Consider the following 13,069-nt stretch of genomic DNA (forward strand, 5'->3'; position numbering starts at 1 on the left):
AATTTGAGGGGACCTTTTATCTCAGCAGAACACAATCCAGAGTGATATCAAAAACTTCCCATTCCGCATTGATCTGATGTTTGTCTTGGTCTCTCTAAATTATGCGAGTGAGCCTAATAAGTTTGGGCATGGTCAGCCTTCCTTCTTTAAAAAAACTAATACAGCTTTTTAATTTTCATTTTTAAGGCCCATGTTGTATAACATTGAATGAAACATTTATTTTGTCTCATGGATACAAGAATAGGAAGAGTTTGAATGATAAAGAAGATCCTCTGCAAAAACATTATTTGCATTCACATTATCTTGCAAATCCAGGAAAGAGACAATCGCTAAATGTGTCTGTTAAGCTGAATTAAGAAAGCGATAAAATTAACACCAAAAGTAGGATGATGTGGCAGATGATGTGAATGAGCAAGTATCACATACTTTGCTTGCTCCATTGAAACGGCATAGATTTTAAGACCAGAAGTCACTATTATTATCATCTTGTCTGATCTCCTGCAATAACATCCTACATCCAGTTCAATGACTTGTGGCTGAACTACTTGTCTATCTTTTAGAAAGACGTCTTGGTTTAATGAGTACAAGAGATGGAGAAATCAATACATGCTTTAGTAATCTGTTTCAATGGTTAATAATCCTTTCTGAGAATAACCTTCACCTTATTTTACTTGAAACATCACATGCACCAAGGTGGCCTGTCAGCGTTTGATTCTGGGATCTTTCACACCCTCTGTGAAGAACCATTCTGCTATACAAACAAGACACAAACAAAAGTTTCCACAAGGCCCAATGGAGATTTGAACTGAGGACCCTAATTTACAAGGCCAATGCTCTAACCTCCAAGGTATGGAACAATTTAAGGATCTCTGAACTAGCTTGTTGAGGTTTTACTCTAACATTAAACATGTTGAAAATAGACACTTCTACAATTCCATAATCTCTTAAATAATATGATACCATAAAACATAAGGTATATCTCCATTTTGAGCTGGCGGTGTAAATTCCAGCTTAAATGGACATACCCACTGATAGAGCTAACATGCTAAACACAGAGAGAGATGTCACAGTGATGCAAGCAGTGGGAAGGGCTAGCCACCCAAATACACGCTTAGTATCTTGGACAGGTACGAATTCAGAATGGCTGGCCTCTGCCCCCCACAACCACACTCTCTTTTTAGCGTGCTACCTCAATCAGAGCTAGCGTGGGTATGTCCACTCAAACTGGAATTTACACTTCCAGCTCATAGTGCAGACGTACTCATAGCAAACAATGCTAATTTATGCTCAGAACTCCTAACTGTCATGCCATGAATCAGATATGTCTACAGTGCAAAAGGTTCAGTCACTAGAGCAAAAAGTAAGGGTCATAAAGGGAATCTCTACCTGGACCTGACTAGAACTTTCATTATGCAACTAAGATATAGTTATGCACACACATGGACAGTAGACCCTTCCTTACACACTACAGTATAACAGAACTCTCCTGCACATGCTAAGCATGATTTTCAAATCAAAACTTATTTCCTCTGAAAAAAGGACGGGCACCACCCCTTCAAACAGGGCTATTTCTATGCCAAGTTTTACCTTTCAGCTCACAACTAGCTTCTCTGTTTTGGCTGCAAGGTTGGTTGTTTGCTTTATTTTTAAAAAATGGGATGAGCATTCCCCCACCCCCACCCCCTGCTCCATATGTCCTATGCTCCAAAACAGCTCAACAACAATAAAAATAAATTGCAACCACTACCGTTATCTTTGGGCAGAGATCAAGCATGAGGTTCTGTGTTTCATTCAAGCTCTTGAATGAAAACTCATATAACTATAATGATGGTTGGAATAAATACAGTTGCCAGTTTTCCAAGGTTAATTCACCCATTTTATTAAATATCAAGTATTTTTAAACGTAGGTTGAATTATTAACAATGCAATAAAAACATGCCAAAACTGAAAATAATGATTATGACATTAGTAGAGTTTGGTTTAAATGAACTAGCTTTTTCAATCTGTGCTCAATCGTAGACTTTTACTGAAGTCAAACACAAATTTTATACAAATCAGAAGATGCACTTTTTCAAGATACATTCAATATATACATTAATTTTGGAGGTTCCATGTGATATGTTGTTGTTTTTAAGATTATTATTAATGGCCTTATAATTAAGTTACTAGCAGGAATGTCTCCGCCTGACACCTGACAACCACCATACCTTTTGTACAGTTCAGAATGAGCAGCATTTTTCATGCTCAGAAACCCGGAGTGCAATTTAAGTCTGTGCTGAAGGTCAGTACTGTGGTACTGACAGTACCATTATTTAACATTTACATTGTGGTAACACCCAAAGGCAACAAACACCCAGATTAGGCCTTACTGTGCTAGACACGGTACATATACATGGTAAATAACAGTCCCTGCCCTAAAGAGATTATGTTCTTAAAACCACACAAACGCATGCACAGTGCTGATGAGCCACACAACAGCTGGCACTAAATCTTCAGTTTCTTAGGTATTATTGCTGACAACTTAAGTCAATTATGTTACAATGGACAGTAATTAACACAGGTCTTTTCTAGTGTTTAGACAGTCTGTAAATATAATACAGCACTTAACCTTTAAAAAGAAAGGTTATATATGAAAAAGTTATATAAGATTCAGAGTCCAATCACTTTTTAACGTTACATCAACACTATTTACCCTGTGCAGTTCTAACTCCCCTTTGAGAGGAAAACTGATGTTACCATAGCAATACTCTGTTACACTGAATATTTATATAATGTTTAACATTTTCACTGTGCAACAGCAATCTTCCAAACCGTACCTCCTACTTCCATTTGTTATGTTAGCTTTCATTCTGTTTGACAGAGCAGTTTAAAACATGAGGGTAGAGGTTAACGTGCACTTAATATTGAAAGGCACACCACACACACTTCTCCTCCCCCTCTCTCCCCCTTCCTCTTCCCCACCCTGCATGTGCTTTTGTGCTGCTCTGGAGGAGATAATATCCAGAGGACTGCTTTATAACTTGCAGATGTGCAATGGACAACGTGTTCAGTCCATTCTAACAGCAAATTTGTAACATTAATCAAATTAATTAATGCTCCTCTATTCAGCACCCCTTACTCCGGCTGTTTCCTCTGCAGTTAATAGGAAATATGATCCATCATTATAAAAGCACCACATTTGTGCTAGGCTTTGCTAAAATACCAAAGCGCACACAGTCCCTACCTCAAAGAGTTTACAAGCCCTAGGAAGATAAACTGCAATGACTGAATATAGACTCTAATATCCCAATCTCAGATGTTTACATTCAAACCTAACCCTTCGTTTAACTTTCTTACAGAATGTTACGTATATTGGCTATATAAAGGATCCATCAGGTGGGAATACTTTTGGAATCCTATCACATACACAATATTTTCCCTCAACCTAGCACCTATGGTCACTAACTTATAAGTGCACTTTTACATTTAGATATTAGGCAGAACAGTAACATTGGTCTCCTACAAGTTCTATTCTCAATAGCCATATCGGCAATAAAAGGGGCTCTCTCTTTCTTTATGTAGGCCAAGATTTTTCAAAAATGAAATCCTAAATGCAGGCTCCTAAATCCACACTTAGGCCTCTATATAAGTGGGTTGATGGGAGTAGTTGGGCAATTCAGCACTTCTGAAAGTCAGGCCACTTATTTAGGTGCCTAGATAAGGACCTAGGAGACCGGAATCTAAATTTAATCTCTCATTGTTAAAAATGTGGTACTTGGTTCTCTGTATCAAACCTACACATATGGCTCTCTAAACAGGGGTTACCAGTCCCACTGCTTCTCCGTCTTCCAAACAAATCCGCCTACATTTAGAGCATTTTTTGTTAAATTAGTATTTCTACACACCTCTCACAGCTGTTTCAATCACTTACTTTTATATGTTCATGGAGCTGGGCCTCATGCTGACGGGAGAGCTGCTCATGCTGCCTCTGGAACTCGGCTATAAGGATTTGTCTCTGAATTTGTTGTTTTTGTTTGAGAGCCAGGAGTTCCTGCTGGAGCTGCTGTTCTCGGAGTGTAGGTTCCGTCACTGGCATGGAAAACTGGTGGTCCAAGCGGAGATCCATGGGGACTGAAGTTGGTGCAACTTGCAAGGGCAGTGCTGTGTTCACATCAACTGCAAAAGAAAAAAACGAAAAGCGATCAGCCTATTCCCTGTTCAATAGTGAATTTAGCTTTGGCTTTTAGAAGGCTTTCAGGAACCACAATACCTGAATCAAAAACGTCATCTCTCTTATATTTCATATTGCAAAAGGACATACAACCGCTGGGGTATGTGGTTGGGTACAGGAGGAGATGAGGGGTGTGGGCTCTGGTCAGCATTTACCTCTGGCATCTCCCCGGAGGCGTCAACATGTCCCTCCTGCTCCGAGGCAGCTCTGTGCAGTGCATGCTGCCTCCGCCCACTGGCATCGACCCCCGCAGCTCCCATTGGCTGCAGTTCCTAGTCAATGGGAGCTGCGGAGCTGGTGCTCAGGCAGCCTGTGGAGCCCATCTGGCCACGCCTACACCTAAGAGCCAAGGGACATGTCATCGTTTCCAGGAAGCTGCGTGGAACCAGGTAGGGAGTCTGCTGGCCCCGCCAACTGGACTTCTAATGGCGGGTGACTGGAACCACCAGGGTCCCTTTTCAACCAGGCATTCCGGTTGAAAACATTACACCTGGCAACCCTAAAGAGGACCCACTGTTTAACATCATCATAGGAGCTGCACACTAGGTGAGAAATTCATATTAATCTGCTTCTGGAATGGGAAACCTAGTGCACAGAGTACTAGACTGGAGACCTGAGGTCAATTCCTGACTTTCACTGTTCTGATGGGTGATGCTGCCTAAGTAACCTCCTTCCTGATGCCTCAGTTTCCCCATCTACAAAAGAAGATGATATTGACCTTTTTAAAGTGCTTTGCGATCTAAAGATGAAAAGATCTAAAGACAGAGCTAGGTAGGGTATTAATATTATTACAGACTTAATGCAAGCTGCTAAATGAAATCTATTCTGTGGGATATAATTGTGGCCAAAAATTTACAAGGAAACGGGAAAAATTCAAATTTCAGGTGAAGATAGGAGAGGTCCCAAGAAAACTCCCTTTCCACAGGGGAAAAACTGTAGTGTAACAGAGAAGCACTAAACACAGCTCAGTGTACTAGCAGCTAAGGCAGGGGTTCTAAAGCAAATGGATACCTAGAAATGCCACATTATGCCCCTTGGTACAGTGTAGCATCTGTTTGGAGATAAGCCTTTAAATAATCAGGATCCAGGGATAAAGAGGATATAAAAATATACTTGAATACTTGGCGTATTAAGGAGTTAGTTATTTGGCTACACAAAGAGCATTTCTCTGGGAACTTTTCATAAAGAAGCAAACAGGACAGGTGTTCAGTGAAAACACTGCAGCAACACTGATCTCAATCAATATATTTCCATTGTTTTTCCGTTTACAACCACAACCATCCACTATCATCTAAATATTCAAAATTGCAACCAAAATTCTAATTCTGTACTAAATATTACAGCTGTTTATATTTGTTGTATTTTTAATGTTTTGCTCCACAAGGAAACTCAGTATCTCCTCTGAGATGTTTATATTTATATGAAAAGCCATATTTGTTAAAAAATGATAAAAATATATGTACATTTAACTTTACAAAAAAATCCTTATTCCTTTTCAAAATGATTTACTACATTTATCTACAATTAGAACACACAACATCTTGGAAAACACTTGTGCTAACAAAATGTTTGTCAAATTATCGAAGTATAAAAATGTGGTGCCGGGGTACACAGCCCCCGCTGGAAACCATGGGGTTGGGGCATCAGGGGAGGGGGTGCACAGCCTCCGCTCTGGAGCTGGCTGCAAGACAGGGGTGTGTGGCCCTGGCAGCAGTCCTTGCCCAGCCCAGCCGCAGCCAGAGGGTGGGGTGCATGGACCCCGCTGAAGCCCCTGGGCATAAGCCACAGGACAGGGGATGCAGGGTCCTGTCTGCTTCCAGCCAGTTGCAGGGCAAGGGCGCACAGTCTCGCCTCCAGCCCCATCTCCAGTCCCTGACAGCTGAATTTGAAGAAGTCACAGAGGTCCGGTAAAGTCACAGAATCCGGAACTGCCATGCCCTTCATGACTAAATCGCAGCCTTAATAATGTTCAATAAAGGAACGGAGATGTGTATAGCAGGTCACCTTCTTGTAAATTTCTTTACATGACTTTTTTTTTTTCTCTGCCTAAGAAGCAGTCACAGCTCTGACTGAACTAGCTCAAAAAGGGATAGGCGAAATCATTTAAAAATGACTCAAAGAATCTTTGATAGCAAATTTGACTCACGTGGACTGCAATATTTGACTGCTTACATGTTCTCTATAGAAAATAAACAGGGCTTTGTTTTTGCCCATATGACAGAGTTTGAGTCAGAAACTATTTGACGGGACCTGATGAGAACTGAGGCATGAAGATGACACTCCCACACCCAACAAGTATTAAAACAAATTAAAAGATGGACAATGTCATGATTAACATAGAAGGGCAAACTGTTCTTAGAAACAAATTGGGGTGTGGGTCTAGCAAAAAACGATATAAATTATTCCATCGTAAGTAAAACAGCCAGCTCGCTAATCATTCTAAGTGAGATGCTGGCTACCAGAAAGGTAACTGTCATACAATATAAGGAAACGTCAACTAATATCTCAAATGAAAGCTTTCATTTTATGCAAGATTCAACTGAAATTCTACTTAAAGGCTGGTTGCTTAACTATGGGTTTTATATCAGTCACTTCCCCTATGGAAGTGAGACATGGCTGCAGAACAAGTTGACTTTGATGTTCTTTAAACTGATGTGTCCTTAAATGTCATCTGCAAATATCTATAAAATATAAATACTAAGTTAGGGTTTTGTTCTGAATGCCCCACTGAGCAATGTTAAGAGGAGTTTTCTGTACACAAATGATCTTTTAAAATGTACTCTTCGGGGTGAAAGTAGCATAGAAGATTTACTGGTACAGGGGCCTGACTCTGGGCCCCTGGAAAGGGTGGGGCCTCGGGCAGAAGGGAAAGGGCTGGGGGTCGGCCTCCCCTAGCCACTCTATCCGCGCTGCCTGACCCACGCCACCCAGGGTTCCGGCAGCGATTTAAAAGGATCCAGAGCAGTACTTTGACACTGGCTGCGTACGTGCCGGTACCAGCGACCACTTCTCACCGGTACGCCGTACCGGCCCATAACAGCCTACTTTCACCCCAGTACTCTTCCTCTCTCTGTCTCTCCACACTGGTCTTGTCATATCTGACATGATGGACTGCCAGCTCTCACTCCAAAACTCTATTAGGCCATTAACATAACAAATACCCTGGAAATACCATTCACAAATAAATACCCTTCATCATCAAATACGAGTGTTACTATTGGGCTTCCATAGGCTTAATGTTCTTCAATATTTTTATCAATTATCTGGAAGTAAATATAAAACCACTACTGAAAGTAAATATTGAAGGAATGGCAAATAACGAGAAGGATAAGACAGTCATTCACAGTGATCTGGATTGCTTGGTAAGCTAACCCCATTCACATAAAATACATCTGAATACAGCTAAGTGCAAGGTCAGACAGCTAGGAACAAAGAATCCAGGCCACATCTACAGAATGAGGAACTATATCCTGGAAAACCATCACTCAGAAAAGGATGTAGAGGTCATAGTGGACAAGCAATGCAAAGCTGTGGCAAAAACGGTTAACACAATCCTTGGATGTATAAACAGGGGATCAGTGAAGAGAAACAGAGAGGTGATTTTAACTCTGTATATGGCATTGATAAGACCATTACTGGAATGCTGTGCTCACTTCTGGTGTCACATTTAAAAAGGATGTTGAAAAATTGGAGCGGGTGCAGAAAAAAAGCCACAAACAGAATTTGAGGGCTGTCTTACAGTGAGAAACTTAGGACTTGTCTGCAAGGTGGCGTAATACGCTCTACGGACTGTGGGTGAGGGTGTAATATCAAAAGGGCACTAACATGTTGTGCATTAATTGGCTCATGTAGACCCTGCTCATAACACTGTGAAGGTTCCCTAGAGAGCAGTACTCAACATACAGTAGGGAACCTTCAGGGAACACCAGCAGGGTCTACACAGACCAATTAATATACAACATGCTAGTGCGCTTTAGATACCACATGCTTGTAGGGTGCATTATCCCACTGGGTTGAAATGCCCTTTGAGTGCTCAATTTGTCCAGCTTCTCAACAAGATGATCAAGAACTGACGTGAATTACAGTGTTTAGGTACCATCACAGAGATAAAATACTGCGTAAAGGCTTTTTAATCTAGCAGAGACAGACATGAGAACCAACGGCTGGAAGCCAAAGCCAGACAAATTCAAATTAGAAATAAGGCACAAATGTTTAACAGTGAGGGTGAATACCTACTGGAATAAACTACCAAGGGAAGTGGTGGACTCTTCAATTTGTGTGTCTTCAGATCAAAACTGGACACCTTTCTGGAACACATGCTTTAGTTAAACACAACTGATTGAGGTAATTACAGGGATAAACGGTTGAAATTCTACGGCCTGTGTAATACAGGACATCAGAGAGTAGATGAACTGTTCTGGAGCCTGGTTGTGCCACCCCACCTAAAAGTGAGACCTCTAGGGCTGAGTTCCCAGGTAGTTATTGACTTCTCAGCCCCCCATAAATATGGGAAAGGAAACTGCAGTGAGCCCTGATGATTGGTTCTGTGATATCTGGACCTTCTCCTATGTGAGGATTTTATGGACCCTGACTTTGCACATAATCAGGTAAACTGGAGGAAAAAACAGTGCTCTGCTTATGCTCTGAGAAGGTTTCCAACTCCTCATCTGGTTAAAAAAAATGTGGTAATCTATGTAAAAAACTGTACTGTAATGCAAATGTACAAGCTGACAGCAGTAACGTTGCATGGACAGCCTTAGATTCGATATTTTTTGATTGTGATAGCTACGCAGACAATGCTGTCTTTCACATGATGTGCTGCTCCAATGAAACACCCTTGAAGAAATGAATGGAAACCATTTTTCTTCCCCTCCCTTTTTTTTTTTTTTTTTTTAAAAGGGAAGATGATTGCTTCTAGGAATTTTTAGTCTTGCATTTAAAAGGGGGAACGTGGAGGAATAGTGGACGGGTTCAGGAAGAGATTCCTGTGTATAGGTGAGCTGCATGGGAAAGGTCTACAGATGACAACTAAAGAAGAATATGAAGGGGGTGGAAGCTTGGCTTAGGCTGAGGTGCTCCACCACCAGAACTGTTTAGACATTTGTCAAAAGCAAGGCTTTGTCTGGGAAAAGCAAGCTCTTATCCATCCCTTCAAAACTAGCACACTCTGCAAGGGAGCAGAGACTATTTTGGGGGTACATTTGGAAGTAGAAACCATTGAAACAAAGTAAATTACAGTATGAAAATTAAGACAGGGAAGAAAGACTTTGCACAAGGCCATAGTGTGAGTGGGAATAGAGATATGCTGGATTTTTTTTGTAAGCAAAGTTTTCAATTTGCCTAAATTTGACCTGTGACATGATGAGCAGGTCAAAAAAGTGTTTCACATAAGCTGATATCCAAACTATATATAGGAACAGAGATGACATGATTGACACCGTTAGTGAAATGCAGCCACTTCCAAGGTGGAATGTAGCAATTGTTTACCACACAAAAATGTAGTTTAGCATATGAAGTTACTTGTATTATATATATGAGAACGTCTCCAGATGAAGGTATTATGGGAGTTTACATGAGCAAAAAGTAATTATCCAGCACCAAGCATTAGAGACTCAGAGAGTGTTTTAGCTAATGAATCACCAGAACCACTTTCTGCAGAACCAACCTGTTCCTAGAGGTTTCCCATAGAAGAACATAAGAACGGCCGCACTGGGTCAGACCAAAAGGTCCATCTACCCCAGTATCCTCTCTACCCACAGTGGCCAGTGCCAGGTGCCCCAGAGGGAATGAACAGAACAGGTAATCAAGTGACCCATCCCATCACCCAGTCCAAGCTTCTGGCAAACAGAGGCTAGGGACACCATCCCTGTCCATCCTGGCTAACAGCCATTAATGTACTTATCCTCCACAAATTTATCTAATTCTTTTTTGAACCCTGTTACAGACTGGCCTTCACAACAGCCTCTGGCAAGGAGTTCCACAGGTTGTGTGAAAAAATACTTCCTTTGGTTTGTTTTAAGCCTGCCCACATATTCACACTATGCAGAAGACTTTTTTTTTTTTTTTAAAGCAAAAGGTCAGATTGCTGGAAGCGCTATTTTTCATTCTACAACTTGCTCCCGCCACTTTTATTGTTTTCCTTCCTGACTTTTTCCCTGCTCCATTTTTTTTCCACTCCCCCACATTCCTCTCCAGATCCAGAAGCACAAAAAAGGAAAACAGCCACCACTAGAACCTTGTCTGTGCCCTGGAACATACTGTAGCAAATTTCTCATAGAACATCAGGCTTGTGAAAATGACAGATCATTACACTCTGTAGTTTCACACACAGTTGTTTGCCACTAACTGCTGCATAGAGATAGTATCCTGTTTCAAATGCAGGCATCATCACAAAGCTAGATGAACCTAAGAATCTCTTTGTTGGAGTTCAGTGATCATTTGTGAACCACTTACAACAGCAGATGTTTGTATGGCTGATTCTAAGTTAAAGACTGTGTATAACAGGTAAACAGATAGGCATAGAATCATAAGACTGGCAGGGACCTCAAAAGGTCATCTAGTCCAGTCCCCTGCCATCATGGCAGGACTAAGTATTGTCTAGACCATCCCTGACAGGTGTTTGTCTAACCTGCTATTAAAAATCTCCAATGATGGTGATTCCACAACCTCCCTAGGCAATTTATTCCCGTGCTTAAGCACTCCGACAGTTAGGAAGTTTTTCTTAATGTCCAACAGAAACCTACCTTGCTGCAATTTAAGTCCATTGCTTCTTGTCCTAACCTCAGAAGTTAAGAAGAACAATTCCCCTGGCACCCCCCTCCCTGCCCATAAAAGCTTTTATGTACTTGAAAACTGTTATGTCCCCTCTCAGTCTTCTCTTTTCCAGACTAAACAAATCCAGTTTTTTCAAACTTCCCTCATAGGTCATGTTTTCCAGACCTTTAACCATTTTTGTTGCTCTTCTCTGGACTTTCTCCAATTTGTTCACATCTTTCCCGAAATGTGGAGCCCAGAACTGGACACAATACTTCAGTGAGGCCTAATCAGCATGGAGTAGAGCGGAAGAATTACCTTCCATGTCTTGCTTACAACACTCCTGCGAATACAACCCAGAATATTTGCTTTTTTTGCAACAGTGTTACACTGTTGACTCGTATTTAGCTTGTGGTCCTCACTATGACCTGCCCAGATCCCTTTCTGCAGAACTCCTTCGTAGGCAGTCATTTCCCATTTTGTATGTGTGCAACTGACTGTTGCTTCCCAAGTGGAGTACTTTGCATTTGTCCTTGTTGAATTTCATCCTATTTACTTCAGACCATTTCTCCAGTTTGTCCAGATCATTTTGAATTTTAATCCTATCCTCCAAAGCACGTGCAATCCCTCCCAGCTTGGTATCATCCACAAACTTGATAAGTGTTCTCTCTATGCGATTTTCTAAATCATCGAAGAAGATATTCAATAGAACCGGACCCAGAATTGATTTCTACAGGACCTCACTCATTATACGAAACATTGATAACTACTCTCTAGGAACGGCTTTCCAATCAGTTATGCACCCACCTAATAGTAGCTCCTTCTAGGTTGCATTTCCCTAGTTAGTTTGAGACGGTCATGCGAGACAGTATCAAAAGCTTTACCAAAGTCAAGATAAACCACATCTACCGCTTACCCCCTATCCACAAGGCTTGTCACCCTGTCAAACAAAGCTATCAGGTTGGTTTGACACGATTTGTTCCTGACAAATCCATGCTGACTGTAACACTATCTTCAAGTGTGGGAGTGAAATATGTAATTAAACAACTGGCTATCTTTACAGTTTATTAGGTTAGATCAGCGGCTCCCAACCTGGTGGCCTAGGTCACCAAATGATGGTTCACAGTGGTCAGTCCTCCTCCTGGTTATTAACTGTAACCATTAAAAGACAGGTATAATAAATTAAACATTAATTTTCCACGTAAGCAATTGCAAGAGTTGGGATGCAATGTGGCCATCTCTTCACCAATTACTGGCTGGAGAGATGGCCATGAGCCAGTTTCTGTATTAAAAGAAGGACCATCCTATGGAAAAGTCTGAGAACTCTTCTGTTAGATAGGTTTGAATGGTTATTTTATATATTATATCTGTGTTTACAATTCACTGTGCTGTGGTTCCAAGACTTGCTAAGGTCCGTAAGTACTACCCTTTAAAATAGTCAAATATCACAGTCGTTCCTGCAATGGCACCATCACTTTCATACATGAAAAAGAGAAAGATTCAAAAAACAAATAACACAAAACAAAAAACACAAAAACCCTGCCTTTGTCGGGGGGGGGGGGGGAGAGAGAAACCACTAATGTTGTTTTTACTCATGAGAGGTTCTCAGATACTCTACAATATGGGCCACATAAGAACAGAGAGAGAGACAGAGAGATAAAACATGGGCCAGATTTTCAAAAGAGCTCATCATACAACAGCTCTCCCCAAGACCTGATCTGTGGTCAAAGTTGTACCAGTTTAACTTTAAAACGGTTTTAAAATAGATTTTGTTTAGCATGGATGCTCTTAATTTGAGTTTGTAATATAATGCATCAGTTTAGGTATTTTATAGACAGACATAAAAGGGGGAGTTTAGAATTGTGTCAGCATTTAAGTATGAATTTTCAGGTACTAAAGTTAGACCTAATGCTATATGAAAATTAATGGTTTGGAAGCAGGGGGAAGAAATTTTTAAGTTTGAAACTAATATTCAGTTTCCTAGAGTCCAAAATCTGAACAAAAGCATTCAGATTCTTTTTTTTAAAGACTGAAGATACATTTACTAATGTTCAACTAGTTCATTCAATCTTCAAAAACTACTGGTTCACATTAAGCCATAAAATG

At 40.8% G+C, this 13,069-nt stretch overlaps 1 protein-coding gene across 8 annotated transcripts in view; it reads right to left on the reverse strand.

The window, feature by feature from the left end:
- The window catches only part of HDAC4 (histone deacetylase 4), a 428,143-nt gene that overhangs the window by 205,653 nt on the left and 209,421 nt on the right, over positions 1 to 13,069 (reverse strand). For all 8 annotated transcript variants that reach the window (XM_050969402.1, XM_050969401.1, XM_050969399.1 and 5 more), the window contains one exon: positions 3,911 to 4,155. In XM_050969402.1, the coding sequence (XP_050825359.1) occupies positions 3,911 to 4,155 (245 nt within the window). The remainder of the gene's footprint in view (positions 1 to 3,910; positions 4,156 to 13,069) is intronic.

The sequence above is a fragment of the Gopherus flavomarginatus genome, chromosome 10 (genome assembly GCF_025201925.1).
Source record: "Gopherus flavomarginatus isolate rGopFla2 chromosome 10, rGopFla2.mat.asm, whole genome shotgun sequence".
NCBI lineage: Eukaryota > Metazoa > Chordata > Testudines > Testudinidae > Gopherus > Gopherus flavomarginatus.